The sequence below is a fragment of the Pseudorca crassidens genome, chromosome 11 (assembly GCF_039906515.1).
Source record: "Pseudorca crassidens isolate mPseCra1 chromosome 11, mPseCra1.hap1, whole genome shotgun sequence".
NCBI classification, from domain to species: Eukaryota; Metazoa; Chordata; class Mammalia; order Artiodactyla; family Delphinidae; genus Pseudorca; species Pseudorca crassidens.
This window is the reverse complement of record NC_090306.1, coordinates 96,670,249-96,688,415: the sequence shown is the minus strand read 5'-3', so window position 1 is coordinate 96,688,415 and position 18,167 is coordinate 96,670,249. Positions and strand designations below refer to the sequence as shown.

Here is an 18,167-nt window from a genome sequence, read left to right as displayed (position 1 = left end):
ATCCCAACCACTCGGTCCCTGCCTGGTCCAGGCTAGTTCCAACACCCCGAAAGAGGAAGGCAGGGGAATCTGAGCAGAGAGACTGCTCTGTTCCAGACCAGCCTCTGCCAACGCCCAGGAGGCTGGAACGCTTCTTCTGCAACGGTGACCTTCCCCCACAACCTAAAAGTCCTGTCTTTGGATGGAGCATCGGAAGCTTAGAACCCAGCCTCCATTACTTACTTCTGCAAGAACTGATGTTTCTCTTCTCAGTCACTTTGGCCAGAGAGAGATTATAGAACATCATTTAATTTAAAAAAGTAGGGTAGACAGGAAAGTAGCACAAAAATATAGCGTTGCCGTGGGAGGGCGGTGCTTGCTGCTGAGGAGCTGACGCCAGAGGAGGCTGTGGGTTTGGGGAACAAGTATTCTCTAAAGGAGGGAGAGAGTGGCCTGAAGGGCAGAGAACCAGGAGACCTTATCTGAGACCCCTAACAACAAGGCTCTGTACACCTGATGCCACACCACACACAACAGTGTGAGGGGATGATACGACGAACTCCGTCCGCTAAGCGTGAGCCTGGGCCACGGGCATTGGTGTGTTAAGTAACTGGAGGACACCAAAGGCCTCCGTCACCCCAGACCTCCCTGAGGAGGCCTCGCTGTGCTGTGAAGCACAGGACTGGCCTGGAATCCACTACGCTGTCACCTTCCTACTGCCAACCTAAGGGGGCCAGTGCCTTTTGGCCCCATTATATGATACTCTCTCCCAGGACCTAATCCACTATTTGGCTAAAAATTCCCTCAGCCACATCCTCCTCTTCTGACGAAGGGTTTCCCCGTGTGCGCCTGACGGGTGGCTTTGGGGTCTTCATTTTCTCCGCCGGCTGACACTCTTCAGTTCATCCAGCTCCTTCTCCATTAAGTGGGATTCAGCAGTGGTCTCAGAGAGCTGGAAGCAGAGCAGCAAACCGTTATAAAGAAGGACGTTTCTGGGCTACGTTTCAGGTTGGCAAGGCCAGCCCTGCGCGTTGGGAGAAGCCCCACGGCATTTCCCTTAACGCTGCCGGCAGCCTCCACGACGGGAAGCCCTTGGTAACTGGGCAGAAAGTAACCTCCTGATGACCCAGGGCCTCAAGCACTTGAAGAACATTTACCATCCATTCTATCAACATTTTTGATCACCTAGGGTTGCGTGGCACTCACTGCGCAAAGCACACCAGGTTTCAGGGGATGAAAAAGGCAAATATTGGCGATTTTAAGGTTAAAGGACTAAGGTCTAAGTTGCTTCTGAGTCGTGGCTCACATAAAAACGTTTAAAAAAGCATGCCACTTCCCGCATCAGAATCCTTCAGTGGTCTTTAGAGGAGAGGGTGGAAGACACTCCAGGCAGGGACGGAGAGACACAAACTCCAGAGGTCAGCTTACTGTGAAACAGAGGAGCCGCACTTCCTGAGCAAGACGCTATTCCAAGAGCTTTGCTTATATTATTAACTCACTAATGAGGTAGATCCTACTAGCGTGCCCATTTTATTGCTGAAGAGACTACGTTTCTTACAGATACAGAGCAGTTAAGTAACTTGCCTGAAGTCACACAGCCAGTGGTGGAGCTGGGCCAGGGACCTGGGAATTTTAGCTCTAGACACCTGCTCTTAACCACTGCAGTGTGTGCTCTGCTGCCTCTCAACCAACCGTCACACACAGCCCTAGGCTCAAAAGGTTGTTGGGTTTTTAAAAGCCACAGGAAGCCGATGCCAACGCAGAGAGTGCCCGTCGGCAGGTCTGCGCGGGGCACTGACTAATGGCTGCGTGGTGCAGGACCTCGCCCAGCCCGGAGCAGGCTGTCCTTCTTCCTGAATGCCTTCATCCCAGCCTCCATTCCCACCTTTATCTTTCCACATTCAGCTCAAATATCCCTTCCCCTGCAACATCCTCCCGACTGGACAGAATGAATCTCTCTCTCCCACGTGCGGACACCAGGCCGTGGAAAGACTTTAATCACTGCCCTTACCATGAGGCACTGTCACTATGTTTACTGTCTATCTCCCCACTTGACTGGGAGCCCTGGAGGGTGGGGACTGTGTCTGATTTGGTTTTGTATCTTTGGATTCACAGCAACGTACCTGAGCAAACTGGCACTCGAGAGGTGTGGGCTGGCTGAAAGGACTCGCAGTGGACCTGCCTAAAGAAAGCCAAGGCTTCCCTCCCCACCACCCTCCTCACCATGTCCAGCAGGATGTCCACCTTCAGCCGCAAGAGATTGTTCTCTTCCTCCAGCTGCTGGTTCCGCCTCCGGAGGCGCTGGGCCTCCCTCCGGTCCACACCTCCACTAACCCCTGTCTCTGGTGGAAGGACACAGGCAGCAGTCACAAGGCGGGGGTTCCTTCCACCATCTTGCTGGGCAAAATGGTAGGAAATGCAGCCCACCTGCTATCCACTGGCCGTTTTCAAACTTCAGGCTCTGCCCGGCCAGGTTCATGGTGGGCGTTCCATAGTCAAGGCCCAGCTCCACCTCCCGGGTCGACCGATCCAACTGTGGGGGAGACGCGCATGTTGGCTTCAGGAGGCCAGAGCATAGGGGCTCGAGGCCCAGCACCTCTTCTGCTAACGGTGTGATCCCAACAAAGCATTTCTTCTCTATACTCATCACCCAGCATATTTAGTGATTGTTTTTAAGTCAGAAAATTAAATAAGGTACCCCCAAAACTTTCAAACTGTAAGAGAGAAGAAACGTACAGCTTTATACCATAGATATTTTCTGGAAAAGCTATATATGCTGAAATTTGTAAACTGAATTATTTCGTATGTACAGGGCACTTAGCAGTTTAAGAAATCCTACTGTAAATTTTGAATAAAGTGAAAAATTCTTTTTAAATGTAATAAGCCCGAGCTATCATTTGTTTCTTATGGAGCTACATATGTCCTGGGAAAGGCATAAAATGCTAAGGCCCAAGGAGTAGTAGGAGCTGTTCTTTAATGTGTTTTTCAGTGTTTCTACAGCTCACTGAGCGCCCACCCTGCACCAGGACTGGTACTGGATATACAGAAATGAATGCAACCCCTCTGCCCTCAAGGAGCTCAGAAACTGTCTTTGGAGCTGTGATATATCCTTCTGAACGCTCTTAATGATAGCAAAACATCATCCTTTGAGAATAAATTTGATTCTTAGACATGAGTAAAACTGATTCCTGGACAAGTCTTGGGAGTCAAGTGAAGTCAAATTGGATAACATCATTTGGTCCCCAAAATGATAATGAGGACGACTACCTTTTAAGGTTCTTCAACAAGCTCTGACAATAATTCCCAAAAAGGAGTTTAAAAATGTTTTCAGCAATAACAATAATATGAATTAAAAGGATGCCCTCCCACGAGGATACCTCTGGAGGACCACACTTTCCATAAGAAACCAGGCTCGATGCTCCAGTCACGCTGCACACCAGGTCGAGCCCCATGCTGACACTCACATTATGCAGGTTGGAGAGAGACGCAGACTTCCGAGGGGGCGTCTTCTTCGGACTGAATGTACTCCCAAAGAGAGGCATCTTTGGCCTGATGAAGGGAAGGTCAATGCTCTCTTCTCCTAGGGGCAGAAAAAGTCAGGGATACAAAGAGTTGGGTCAGTGACCTTGCGCCCCGTCCCGGAATCATGAAAACACACATCTCATCACGTGGCCATTAACAATCCTGGGTAACAATCCTCAGCTCCCATGTGCTGAGTGCTCACTATGTGCTAGGCATAGTGCCAAAACCTTGGCAATATCTCAGGCCTCACAACCACTCTTTGTTTAGTTCCTCTTCCTATACCTATTTGACAGATGAGGTTTAGGAAGACTAAGGTCCTAAGTGTGAGTGAGTATTAGAATGCAGGTCTGTGTGGCTCCACAGTTCATGTTAACCACAGGCAAGTGCCTAACTGGCCTGTCTTAAGTTTTGTCACAAATTGGCATTACCAGATTTACACTCTAGGGCAAGGCATGTGATCCTACTTATTCCTGAACACTGGTAAGACTCACAGCTAGGGCAACAGCTTCTATATATACTCCATTTTCAAGAAATGAAGCCTTTCCTGGGACTTGCCTTTTTCCTTTTTTTTTTTTTTTTTGCGGTACGCGGGCCTCTCACTGTCGTGGCCTCTCCCCTTGCAGGGCACAGGCTCTGGACGCGCAGGCTCAGCAGCCATGGCTCACGGGCCCAGCCGCTCCGCGGCATGTGGGATCTTTCCGGACCGGGGCACGAACCCATGTCCCCTGCATCGGCAGGCGGACTCCCAACCACTGCGCCACCAGGGAAGCCCCTTTTTGCTTTTTTATTGGTTTCTTTTTAAGTTTTTTAAATTTTTCTTAAAATTTTATTTATTTATTTTTGGCTGCATTGGGTCTTCGTTGCTGATCGCGGGCTTTCTCTAGTTGCAGCGAGAGGGGACTACTCTTTGTTGTGGTGCACGGGCTTCTCATTGTAGTGGCTTCTCTTGTTGTGAAGGACAGGCTCTAGGTGCATGGGCTTCAGTAGCTGTGGCACAAGGGCTCAGCAGCTGTGGCTCACGGGCTCTAGAAAGCAGGCTCAGTAGTTGCGGTGCACGGGCTTAGTTGCTCTGCGGCATGTTAGGATCTTCCAGGACCAGGGCTTGAACCTGTGTCCCGTGCATTAGCAGGCAGATTCTTAACCACTGCGCCACCAGGGAAGTCCTATTGGTTCTTTTTTGATTAAAGAAGTTCTTAATTTTAATGGGATCTAACTTATCAAAATATTTTTTTAATGATTAGTGTTTTTGTGTCCTATTTAAGAAATTTTTGCCTAAGGTCACGATATTTTCATATATTAACTTTTGGAAATTTTCTTCTTGCAGCTTTCACATTTAGGACTATGACTCATCTGCAATTAACTTTTGTATGTGGTGTAGAGCAGGGTCATGGTTCATTTCTTCCCATGTATTACCCAATTTTAATGTGTAGCTTAAAAAGATTCCCTCGGGCTTCCCTGATGGCGCAGTGGTTGAGTGTCTGCCTGCCGATGCAGGGGACACGGGTTCATGCCCTGGTCCAGGAAGATCCCACGTGCCGTGGAGCGGCTGGGCCCGTGAGCCATGGACGCTAAGCCTGTGCGTCCGGAGCCTGTGCTCCACAGAGGGAGAGGCCACAACAGTGAGAGGCCCGTGTACTAAAAAAAAAAAAAAAAAAGATTCCCTCTAAAAAACTGTAGACTGATGATAACAATAATGAAAGCACAGGTGAGCAAAAAGAAAGAACCACAGCTCTCACTTTTCCTACTCTTAGGTATAAAAATCTTCCTTCACCACATTATGAGATAGAAATAGTAATGAGTTTATCATATCTGACAGGAAGTTGGCCAAAAAAAGAGGGAATTTCTCAAGACTATCTGAAAAAAGGTTTTATGTCAACTATCATTAAACGATAACTCAAAGTAGGAATTCATCACAATTAGCAAGACATATATTCAATGAGAAAATGAAGAAGAAATTCTGTGCTGTTTTCAGTGATGCCGAAATTAACATCACTAAAATTAATGATAAAAGTTTAGAAGCTTCTTCGGAAGCTTTACAATACATATATACACTGTACAGAAATATATGCATAAACGACTTATAAATAAATAAATAAGACATTTAGAGGTGTGTGCTCATGAGAGTTTTACTAGTGTGTGTTTCTGATTAAAAACAGTGGTAGAGGGCTTCCCTGGTGGTGCAGTGGTTGAGAGTCCGCCTGCCGATGCAGGGGACACAGGTTTGTGCCCCGTTCTGGGAAGACATCACATGCTGCGGAGCGGCTGGGCCCATGAGACATGGCCGCTGAGCCTGCGAGTCCGCAAAAAACAAACAAACAAACAAAGAAAACAGTGGTAGAGAGCCCTGAACCAAGATGGCGGAGTAGAAAGACGTGCTCTCACTCCCTCTTGCAAGAACACCAGAATCACAACTAGCTGCTGGACAATCACTGACAGGAAGACACTAGAACTCACCAAAAAAGATATCCCACATCCAAAGATAAAGGAGAAGCCACAATGAGACGGTAGGAGGGGTGCAATCACAGTAAAATCAAATCCCATAACTGCTGCGTGGGTGACTCACAGACTGGAGAACACTTATACCACAGAAGTCCACCCGCTGGAGTGAAGGTTCTGAGCCCCACGTCAGGCTTCCCAACCTGGGGGTCTGGCAACGGGAGGAGGAATTCCTAGAGAATCAGACTTTGAAGGTTACTGGGATTTGAATGCAGGACTTCAACAGGACTGGGGAAAACAGAGACTCCACCCTTGGAGGGCACACACAAAGTAGTGTGTGCATCAGGACCCAGGGGAAGGAGCAGTGACCCCAGGGGACACTGAAACAGACCTACCTGCTAGTGTTGGAGGGTCTCCTGCAGAGGCAGGGGTGGCTGTGGCTCACCGTGGGGACAAGGACAGTGGCAGCGGAAGTTCTGGGTAGTAATCCTTGGCGTGAGCACTCCCAGAGTCCACCATTAGTCCCACCAAAGAACCCAGGTAGGCTCCAGTGTTGGGTTGCCTCCGGCCAAACAATCAACAGGGAGGGAACCCAGCCCCACCCATCAGCAGTCAATTGGATTAAAGTTTTGCTGAGCTCTGCCCACCAGAGCAACAGTCAGCTCTACCCACCACCAGTCTCTCCCATCAGGAAACTTGCACAAGCCTCTTAGATAGCCTCATCCACCAGAGGGCAGACAGCAGAGGCAAGAACTACAGGCCTGCAGCCTGTGGAACAAAAAACATATTCACAGATAGACAGACAAGATGAAAAGACAGAGGACTATGTACCAGATGAAGGAACAAGATAAAACCCCAGAAAAACAACTAAATGAAGTGGAGATAGGCAACCTTCCAGAAAAAGAATTCAGAATAACGATAGTGAAGATGATCCAGGACCTCGGAAAAAGAATGGAGGCAAAGATGGAGAAGATGCAAGAAATGTTTAACAATGACCTAGAAGAATTAAAGAACAAACAAACAGAGATGAACAATACAATAACTGAAAGGAAAACTACACTAGAAGGAATCAATAGCAGAATAACTGAAGCAGAAGAACAGATAACATTCTGGAAGACAGAATGGTGGAATCCACTGCTGCGGAAGAGAATAAAAAGAAAAGAATGAAAAGAAATGAAGACAGCCTAAGAGACCTCTGGGACAACACTAAACGCAACAACACTCGTGTTATAGGGGTCCCAGAAGGAGAAGAGAGAGAGAAAGGACCAGAGAAAATATTTGAAGAGATTATAGTCGAAAACTTCCCTAACATGGGAAAGGAAAGAGCCACCCAAGTCCAGGAAGCGCAGAGAGTCCCATACAGGATAAACCCAAGGAGAAACACGCCAAGACACATAGTAATCAAACTGGCAAAAATTAAAGACAAAGAAAAACTTACTGAAAGCAGCAAGAGAAAAATGACAAATAACATACAAGGGAACTCCCATAAGGTTAACAGTTGACTTCCCAGCAGAAACTCTACAAGCCAGAAGGGAGTGGCATGATATACTTAAAGTGATGAAAGGGAAGAACCTACAGCAAAGATTACTCTACCCGGCAAGGATCTCAATCAGATTCCATGGAGAAATCAAAAGCTTTACAGACAAGCAGAAGCTAAGAGAATTCAGCACCACCAAACCAGCTCTACAACAAATGCTAAAGGAACTTCTCTAAGTGGGAAACACAAGAGAGGAAAAAGGACCTACAAAAACAAACCCAAAACAATTAAGAAAATGGTCATAGGAAGATACATATCGATAATTACCTTAAACGTGAATGGATTAAATGCTCCAACCAAAAGACACAGGCTTGCTGAATGGGTACAAAAACAAGACCCATCTATATGCTGTCTACAAGAGACCCACTTCAGACCTAGGGACACATACAGACTGAAAGTGAGGGGATGGAAAAAGATATCCCATGCAAATGGAAATCAAAAGAAAGCTGGAGTAGCAATACTCGTATCAGATAAAATAGACTTTAAAATAAAGAATGTTACAAGAGACAAGGAAGGACACTACATAATGATCAAGGGATCAATCCAAGAAGAAGATAAAACAATTATAAATACATATGCACCCAACATAGGAGCACCTCAATACATAAGGCAACTGCTAACAGCTATAAAAGAGGAAATTGACAGTAACACAATAATAGTGGGGGACTTTAACACCTCACTTACCCCAATGGACAGATCATCTAAAATGAAAATAAATAAGGAAACAGAAGCTTTAAATGACACAATAGACCAGTTAGATGTAATTGGTATTTATATGATATTCCATATAAAAATAGCAGATTACACTTTCTTCTCAAGTGCACATGGAACATTCTCCAGGATAGATCACATCTTGGGTCACAAATCAAGCCTCAGTAAATTTAAGAAAATTGAAATCATATCAAGCATCTTTTCTGACCACAACGCTATGAGATTAGAAATGAATTACAGGGAAAAAACGTAAAAACACAAATACATGGAGGCTAAACAATACGTTACTAAATAACCAAGAGATCACTGAAGAAATCAAAGAGGAAATCAAAAAATACCTAGAGACAAATGACAATGAAATCACGATGATCCAAAACCTATGGGATGCAGCAAAAGCAGTTCTAAGAGGGAAGTTTATAGCTATACAAGCCTACCTCAAGAAACAAGAAAAATCTCAAATAAACAGTCTAACCTTACACCTAAAGGAACTAGAGAAAGAAGAACAAACAAAACCCAAAGTTAGCAGAAGGAAAGAAACCATAAAGATCAGAGCAGAAATAAATGAAATAGAAACAAAGAAAACAATAGCAAAGATCAATAAAACTAAAAGCTGGTTCTTTGAGAAGATAAGCAAAGTTGATAAACCATTAGCCAGACTCATCAAGAAAAACAGGGAGAGGACTCAAATCAATAGAATTAGAAATGAAAAAGGAGAAGTTACAACAGACATCACAGAAATACAAAGCACCCTAAGAGACTACTATAAGCAACTCTATGCCAATAAAATGGACCATCTGGAAGAAATGGACAAATTCTTAGAAAGGTATAACCTTCCAAGACTGAACCAGGAAGAAATAGAAAATATGAACAGACCAATCACAAGTAATGAAATTGAAACCGTGTTTAAAAATCTTTCAACGAACAAAAGTCCAGGACCAGATGGCTTCACAGGTGAATTCTAGCAAACATTTAGAGAAGAGCTAACACCCATCCTTCTCAAACTCTTTCAGAAAACTGCAGAGGAAGGAACACTCCCAAACTCATTCTATGAGGCCACCATCACCCTGATACCAAAACCAGACAAAGATGTCACAAAAAAAGAAAACTACACGCCAATATCACTGATGAACACAGATGCAAAAATCCTCAACAAAATACTAGCAAACAGAATCCAACAACACATTAAAACGATCATACACCATGATCAAGTGGGATTTATCCCAGGAATGCAAGCGTTCTTCAATATACGCAAATCAATCAATGTGATACACCATGTTAACAAACTGAAGAATAAAACCCATATGATCATCTCAACAGATGCAGAAAAAGCTTTTGACAAAATTCAACAACCACTTATGAAAAAAACTCTCCAGAAAGTGGGCATAGAGGGAACCTACCTCAACATAATAAAGGCCATATATGACAAACCCACAGCAAACATCATTCTCAATGGTGAAAAACTGAAAGCATTTCCTCTAAGATCAGGAAGGAGACAAGGATGTCCACTGTCACCACTATTATTCAACATAGTTTTGGAAGTCTTAGCCACGGCAATCAGAGAAGAAAAAGAAATAAAAGGAATACAAACTGGAAAAGAAGAAGTAAAACTGGCACTGTTTGTAGAGAACATGATACTATGCATAGAGAATCCTAAAGATGCCACCAGAAAACTACTAGAGCTAATCAATGAATTTGGTAAAGTTGCAGTTTACAAAATTAATGCACAGAAATCTCTTGCATTCCTATATACACTAATGATGAAAAATCTGAAAGAGAAATTAAGGAAACACTCCCATTACCACTGCAACAACAAGAATAAAATACCTAGGAATAAACCTACCTAGGGAGACAAAAGAGCTGTATGCAGAAAACTACGAGACACTGATGAAAGAAATTAAAGATGATACCAACAGATGGAGAGATATACCACGTTCTTGAATTGGAAGAATCAATATTGTGAAAATGACTCTACCACCCAAAGCAATCTACAGATTCAGTGCAATCCCTATCAAATTACCAATGGCATTTTTTATGGAACTCGAACAAAAAAATCTTAAAATTTGTATGGAGACACAAAAGACCCCGAATAGCCAAAGCACTCTTGAGGAAAAAAAACGGAGCTGGAGGAATCAGACTCCCTGACTTCAGACTATACTACAAAGCTACACTAATCAAGACAATATGGTACTGGCACAAAAACAGAAACATAGCTCAATAGAACAAGATAGAAAGCCCAGAGATAACCCCACACACGTATGGTCAACTAATCTATGACAAAGGAGGCAAGGATATACAGTGGAGAAAAGACAGTGTCTTCAATAAGTGGTGCTGGGAAAACTAGACAGCTATATGTAAAAGAATGAAATTAGAACACTCCCTAACATCATACACAAAAATAAACTCAAAATGGATTAGAGACCTAAATGTTAAGACCGGACACTATAACACTCTTAGAGGAAAACGTAGGAAGAATACTCTTTGACATAAATCACAGCAAGATCTTATTTGATCCACATCCTAGAGTAATGGAAATAAAAACAAAAATAAACAAATGGGACCTAATGAAACTTCAAAGCTTTTGCACAGCAAAGGAGACCATAAACAAGACAAAAAGACAACCCTCAGAATGGGAGGAAATATTTGCAAACAAATCAACACAGGATTAATCTCCAAAATATATAACAGCTCATGCAGCTCAATATTAAAGAAACAAACAACCCAATCCAAAAATGGGCAGAAGACCTAAATAGACAATTCTCCAAAGAAGACATACAGATGGCCAAGAAGCACATGAAAATCTGCTCAACATCACTAATTATTAGAGAAATGCAAATCAAAACTACAATGAGGGTATCACCTCACAGCAGTTAGAATGGGCATCATCAGAAAATCTACAAACAACAAATGCTGGAGAGGGTGTGGAGAAAAGGGAACCCTCTTGCACTGTTGGTGGGAATGTAAATTGATACAGCCACTATGGAGAACAGTATGGAGGTTCCGTAAAAAACTAAAAATAGAATTACGATATGATCCAGCGATCCCACTACTGGGCATATACCCAGAGAAAACCATAATTCAAAAAGACACACGCAGTCCAATGTTCATTGCAGCACTATTTACAATAGCCAGGTCATGAAAGCAACCTAAATGCCCATCAAGAGACAAATGGATAAAGAAGATGTGGTACATATATACAATGGAATATTACTCAGCCATAAAAAGGAACAAAATTAGGTCATTTTTTGAGACATGGATTGATCTAGAGGCTGTCATACAGAGTGAAGTAAGTCAGAGAGAGAAAAACAAATATCGTATATTAACGCATATATCTGGAACCTAGAAAAATGGTACAGATGAACTGGTTTGCAGGGCAGAAATTGAGACACAGATGTAGAGAATAAATGTATGGACACCAAGGGGGGAAAGTGGCGGGGGTGGTGGTGGTGGTGTGATGAATTGGCCGATTGGGATTGACATGTATACACTGATGTGTATAAAACTGATGACTAATAAGAACCTGCTGTATAAAAAAAATAAATTAAATAAAATTCAAAAAAAAAAAAACCAACAACAAATAGCGGTAGGCCCACAACCTGGAAGATGGCATTTGACACTTTAGGACTTGGACAAACCAGAATCATTCCAGCTTGGTGGTGGACAGGACATCACTGAGGACTAAGATGATGAGGGAATTTGAAGCTATGCTATCATATCATCCAAAACACAGTGGAAGCCCCTGGCATTGCTTCTGCTGGAGAAAAGAAAAAGGGTGGAAGAAGGAAGACAATTAACCTTATGTCTACAGAGAGCAGAACAGGAATGAAATGGGAATATCCAGGAAGAAAGATTTTTAACTCAAAAAAGAAAAGGTCACAACAAAAACTAACTAATATCACTTCCTGCTTATCCACTAGGGTTTGGACACAATGCTAGGCACACTTCATATATTTCTTTTATTCCCTGTAGTAACCCCATAAGGTAATTTTCCTGTCCATATCAGAGATGAGAAAACTAGGGCTCGGAGAAGTTATCCAATTTTCCCAAGGTCCACAGCCATGGTCAGCTGGCTAAAGATGTATACCAAATTATCCTTGTATTAATAACTTGTGGGGGAGACTTCCCTGGTGGCACACTGGTTAAGAATCCTCCTGCCAGTGCAGGGCACATGGGTTCGATCCCTGGTCCAGGAAGATCCCACATGCCGCGCAGCAACGAAGCCCATGCACCACAACTACTGAGCCTGCACTCTACAGCCCACGAGCCACAACTACTGAGCCCGCGTGCTGCAACTACTGAAGCCCGTGTGCCTACAGCCCATGCTCCGCAACAAGAGAGGCCACCACAATGAGAAGCCCACGCACCACAACAAAGAGTAGCCTCCACTTGCCGCAACAAGAGAAAGCACACGCGCAGCAATGAAGACCCAATGCAGCGATAAATAAATAAATAAATGTATTAAATAAATAAATAAAATTTAAAAATAAAAAAAAATTTTAAAAATTCAAAAAATTTTTTTAAATTAAAAATTTTTTAATTAAAAAAATCAAAAGAAAAATTTAAAAAACCTTGTGGGGTACATCATAAAAGGAAGCATTTTCATCCATCACATTGGCAAAATTTAAGAGCTCAAGAATATCCAATGCTGGTGAGGGTATGGAGAAAAAGATACTTTCATTTACTCTTCGTGGAAACATAAGATGCTATCATTTTTTCAATTAGGCAAAAGCTAGCAAAGTTTTTCATGTGCCCACGCTTCTAAAAACTCTCCTCCAGAAAGAATTGGACATGTTCACGCAAATGTTCTCTATTGTTGATAACAGCGAAAAATAAGAAACAATTCAAAATGCCTACTAATGGTTGGTGTAGCCAAATATATCGTGGCACATTCTTATAAGGGAGTCCGAGACGTCAAGTAAAGACAGAGAGACAGCTGTACATGGACCCCTCTAACATTAAGAAAGCAAGCGAGGGACTTCCCTGGTGGTGCAGTGGTTAATAATCTGCTTGCCAATGCAGGGGACACAGGTTCGAGCCCTGTTCCGGGAAGATCCCACATGCCGCAGAGCAACTAAGCCCGTGCACCACAACTGCTGAGGCTGCGCTCCAGAGCCCAAGAGCCACAACTACTGAGCCCACATGCCTAGAGCCTATGCTCCGCAACAAGAGAAGCCACGAGAAGTGGCTTGAGAAGTCCAAAGAGAAGTCCGCGCACCGCAGCAAAGAGTAGCCTCTGCTCTCTGCAACCAGAGAAAGCCTGCCCACAGCAACGAAGACCAAACGCAGCCAAAAGTTAATTAATTAATTAATTTTTTTAAAAAAAGCAAGCGACAGAACAATGTGTATACTATAATCTCACATAAGACAAAAAGAAAATAAAAAGTGAGCATATAGGTCGCTAAATAAAAAAGATTTGGAGGGATAAACTGCACACAGTGGTTAAATCTGGGAAAGGAAGTAGGATGGCTGACTCAACTGAATTTGCCATTTTTAAAAACTTTTAATTTTAATTCTAATTTTTTTTGGCCGAGTCGCTCAGCTTGCAGGATCTTAACTCCCCAGCTAGGGATGGAACCTGGGCCCCTGGCAGTGAGAGCACCGAGTCCTAACCACTGGACCACCAGGGAATTCCCTGAATTTGCCATTTTAAAGGTAAAAAAAAAGCCAAATAGTGGCAATTTCATGTTACAATATAAAGTTATATTAAAGAAATATATTTCTGGATTTACTGAATTATTACAATGATAATAATATATCCATATATTACTTATGAAAAAACAAATGAACAAAAAAACCAAATAAAAAGCAGTCCCTGCCCCTCCAAGATCTGGAGACCAATTGAAGAAGGAAAAATAAGCCAAGTTGTTCTTGCAAAGCCCACAGTGGTGCTAAGAGCACTAAGCCTGAGCATATCACCTGGACACAACAGACCAAGTTCTAGGCCTGGCTCTGCCCCTCAGTTGCCGGCTAAACCCCGGCCAAGTTACTTTATTCCTCCAGGTTTTAACAGGGCACTTCACGCATGACCTCACTAATTCTCACAACACTTAAGCCAAGCACCGTCACCAATATATTACAGATGAGGAAAAGGAAGGGTCTGGACTAGCTTTTAAGTCAGATCCACTCATCCACAAACAGCTCTGGCTGAGATCCTGGGATCCTAGAACATTAGTATGGACCAAGAGGTCCCAGCTGTACCCTTGGCCCAAGGAAGCCTTCTTTCCAGTGGAACTCCCTGGAGAGAAAGGGCTCAGCACAAAGGAGAGCTTCTAGGTTCCAACCATTGCTCTGCTTCTCAACCCCAGTGGGACCCTGCAACTTACCTTCCCTGGGCCCCAGGCATAACAATAGTACCCACTCACAGACTGTTTTTTGTGCTTTAGTGTTTTAAAAAAACTGTCGCACTTGATGCTCACAAACAACCCTGGCAGAAGTAGATCAAGTAGTTTGTTCCTGTCTACAGATCAGAAAACTGAGGCTTAGAGAAGTTAAGTAACTTGTTCCCAGTCACGCCGTGGGAAGGTGGTGGAATTGGGCTTCAAATAAGGTCTACTCGTCTGCGCTGATGATAATAATCACTTCAACACTGTGCAACGCTTTACAGTTTGCAATGGGCGATAAAATACATTATCTTATTTTAATCTAACAAGAAGGTGAGGAAGCAGTCTCTGGCTTTCATCGGATTCTCGAAGAGTTCAGAGCCAACCAAGTATAAGCCATGCAGGTACACGCCCACCCAGGGCTGTAAACTAACGGTAGCGAACAAACGTTCGTTCGCAAGCTCTCGTTAATCACCTTCACAGCTGACTTATGAGAGGAACTACCACCCCAATTTACAAAGGAGGAAACACACTTGGATAAAGGAGGTGACGGGCCTGCGGTAAACCCGGCCCCCGCCCCCTGCTCCGCGCCCTCCGGCTGCCCCAGCTGCGGAGAGGCCCTGGGTCCCCTGGGGAACGCCCGGGGATCCCAACCCTCCTCAGGCCCTCGGGCGACGCCGGGCTCGGAGACGTACCTGACGTGCCCCAGAAGCTGAGGTTCCAAGAGAACCCCCCGACCTCCCGCTGGGTACCCAGCAGAGGCCACGTCCCCCGCCGCGACCTCGACCGCCAGCGCCTCCAGTCCGCGGGCCGCGCGCACGCGCACACGCAGCCCCGCCGGGCTCTACCACCGAGGGAGGTGGGGGTACCCGACACGGCACGATCCCCAGCGCGAGCCTACGCAAAGCACCAGAAACTCTTGAGGACTACCCCCGATATATTTAATAGAATCCACAAAGGCAGTGTCTTCTGGAGTCACTTCCATGCCCCGTGCTACAGGCTAGAACGAGGAACCACTCACCCTCCCCACAAACCCCTGGGTCTGGTCTCCCCCGCCTACAGGGGCCGTCGCCGTGGTAACGGCGTCTCGGGATGAGGTGGAGGCTCGCCACGCCTCCGTTGTCGTGGGAAAGGTGCGAGTGGTGGCTGCGGCCCGCGTTGCCTGGAGAACGTCAGGACTTACAAACGCAAAATGGGCCTCTCCCCGACGTCCCTCCTCCTCTTCCTCCTCCCAGACCACAAAACAAAGCGCACCCCTTCCTGGTGGATGTGGGGACAACGGGTGTCGGGTGTCCCATCCAGAACTTTACAGGGTCCCCAGAGGGAGCCGTGGCGGAATAGGCCCCGAGTTCGTCGGATTCCGCCTATGTCTTCAGGTAAGATGAACAGACAGACAGTGACCCTGCCTGCCAGCCTCCCCACGCCGGGCCTCTCATCGGCTTTGACGGGCTGGGGAACCTGAGGTCAGGGGCCGCTTCAGGGTCGCACAGTGAGCAAGAGCAGAGAGCTACTCGAGTATCAACTCCAGATCTCCTAAAATCCTAACTGTGTGTATTACTGGTTCCATTTGACAAATGAAGAGACTCCGGGTCATTCAAGGGATATTTACTGGCTGCTTAGTGAGTGCACCAGGTCATCCATCCAGGGAGGGGCAGGACCCATAGGTCTCTGGCTCCAAGTGCAGTTTTCTTCCAACTACACGTTACTTCATTGAAAAGGGGAGAGTTCCGTGTCCTAGAACCAAACCACATGGTCTAACCCAGCACAGTCCAATGGAAACATAATGTGGGCCACATATATAATTTAGAATTTTCTAGTAGCCATATTTTTTAAAAAGTAAAAAAAAATCAGATGATGTTAATATGACTAATGTTTTAACTCATATGTCCCAAATATGATCATTTCAACATACAATCAATATTTTAAAGTTTATTCTGCTTCAGTTTTTAAATTTTAATTAACTAAAATTAAGATTTTAGTGTTTCGGTCACACTAACCAAATTCCAAGGGCTCCATTGTCACATGTGGCTAGTGGCTACTGTGATGCACCGCTCTAGTCTTTTCCTGTCTTTCTACTGTGTGTCCCTCTGCTTGGGTGGTATTTCCCCTCCCCACTTACCTAATTAACTCCTGCTCTTCCTTCAAGTCTTGACTCCCTTGACTAGGTCATTATCCACTATTATGCTGTCTCTCAGAGCGCTGTGTCCCTCCCTTTGAAGCAGTGATCAGTTATAATTCATGGTTATGTATATAATTAATTATCACTTGTCACCCCTAGTAGACATAAGCTCCATTAAGGCAGGGATAAAGTCTGGTTTAACTCACCAACCTGTCCCCCAGTAGGGACACATCGCTCGCTGTGTTGGGCAGTCAGTAAGTAGTCATTTAATGACTGAAGTTTAAACTGAACAAAAGTCTGTCTGACTCCAAAGTCAGCATTGTTTTAACTTGTTTAACATGTTTAAGTTAAAATGTGTTAACTTTAAACAAAAATCTCAGCTGCCAGAATATGTGCTCCATGAGGGCAGAACGTGTTTTTATTCTTCCACTCACCTGCCCCTAATATACAGCACAGTGCTGGGCACAGGGTGGATATTCAATAAAGTTAGTTTGCTCCCCCACCCATTTTTTCTCCCCAAATAGTGACAGTAAAAACTTATCATGCTTCAGAGAATACTTACCCTAAAATGATATGATGAAAATTTCAGAAGGGAACAGAGTATTTTAAATGTGTCTTTTAACAAGCATAATATTCAATTCTCCCATTAGGCATGGGTAATAATGTTAAGCTAAAGCAAGAGGCTTCTTAACAGGGTCCCGCTAAGCCTGGCTTTTCAGAGAACATGGAGTTTTCCAGTCATGCTGGCGGGGGTGGGTGGGTGGGTGGATAAAAGTGAGAAGCCCTAAAATGCACCTGCCTCCTCTTTACCCTCACCCCCTTGCCTGTATGGCTAAAGACTAGGGGCAGGAGGCAGGAAATAATAATTTTGACCTGAGCCTGGGCCAACCTTTCCTACAATCCAACTGACTTAGGACAGCCCAAAGTGGATAGCCTCTTTGGACCAGAAAGAAGTATGGTGAGTGAGTTAAAAATGGAATCAAATATTGAGTGAACCTAATTCCTAGAGAGTAATTTGCCTAATGGAGAAAGACGTAGAAGCAAATAAATTCTGGTTCTGTATTGTAAGTGCTGTAATAGTTGAAAGCAGAATCCTGGACTTCACAGAAAAGGGGTGGTATTAATGGCCTGGAGTAATTCAAGAAGGTTTTCCAAAAAGACATATCACCTGGACTGATTGAGTGGAGGGAATTGCATGTACAAAGGCATAGAGGCGCAAAGCGCACACCATGGCAGGGATCAGGAAAAAGTTCGGTGGGGCAGGCATGTAGGATGGATGGCTGGGGAGAAGACAGCAGAGCAGAAGGCGTGAACCAAAGGGGAAGAAAGGAGACTGGTGAAAGGACACCTCGGTTAAGTTTTCCATCAAAATATACCTTTTCTCTGTCTTTCCATTATGTATGAGCTTCTTGAGGGCAGGTCTGAGTGTTTTACTTCATTATAACCAGGTCTATACCACCAGGCTCTGGACAGGGAGGACCCACAGATGGTAGTGATGAACTCCTCCTGGCCAATAAGCAAGGACCCAGGAGAGCACTCTGGCCAG

General features: G+C 44.5%; 1 protein-coding gene across 4 annotated transcripts; it reads right to left on the bottom strand.

Annotated features, from left to right (window-relative positions):
- Positions 1-268: 268 nt before the first annotated feature.
- Positions 269-15,337, bottom strand: CBY1 (chibby 1, beta catenin antagonist). 4 transcript variants are annotated; one of them, XM_067698113.1, is made up of 6 exons: positions 15,198-15,304; positions 11,818-11,936; positions 3,444-3,559; positions 2,407-2,512; positions 2,203-2,321; positions 269-931 (listed from the first exon to the last, which is right to left on the bottom strand). In XM_067698113.1, exons 2-6 carry the CDS (start codon positions 11,849-11,851, stop codon positions 851-853), a joined length of 456 nt encoding a protein of 151 aa, XP_067554214.1. In that variant the 5' UTR covers positions 11,852-11,936; positions 15,198-15,304; the 3' UTR covers positions 269-850. The 4 variants fall into 4 exon arrangements, with proteins under 4 accessions (XP_067554214.1, XP_067554215.1, XP_067554216.1 ...); XM_067698114.1 differs by lacking the exon at positions 11,818-11,936 and having other exon boundaries at positions 15,198-15,337; XM_067698115.1 differs by lacking the exon at positions 15,198-15,304 and having other exon boundaries at positions 11,779-11,883.
- Positions 15,338-18,167: the final 2,830 nt, after the last annotated feature.

What these genes read in the sequence shown, in the direction of transcription:
- CBY1 (XM_067698113.1), bottom strand. Translation starts at nt 11,851, where the DNA reads ATGTCCTGTCCACCACCAAGCTGGAATGATTCTG. An exon ending in AAACGGCCAGTGGATAGCAG is followed by an intron (nt 2,322 to 2,406) that starts GTGGGCTGCATT and finishes TCCTTCCACCAG; the next exon opens with AGACAGGGGTTAGTGGAGGT. An exon ending in TGGACATCCTGCTGGACATG is followed by an intron (nt 932 to 2,202) that starts GTGAGGAGGGTG and finishes CTCTGCTTCCAG; the next exon opens with CTCTCTGAGACCACTGCTGA.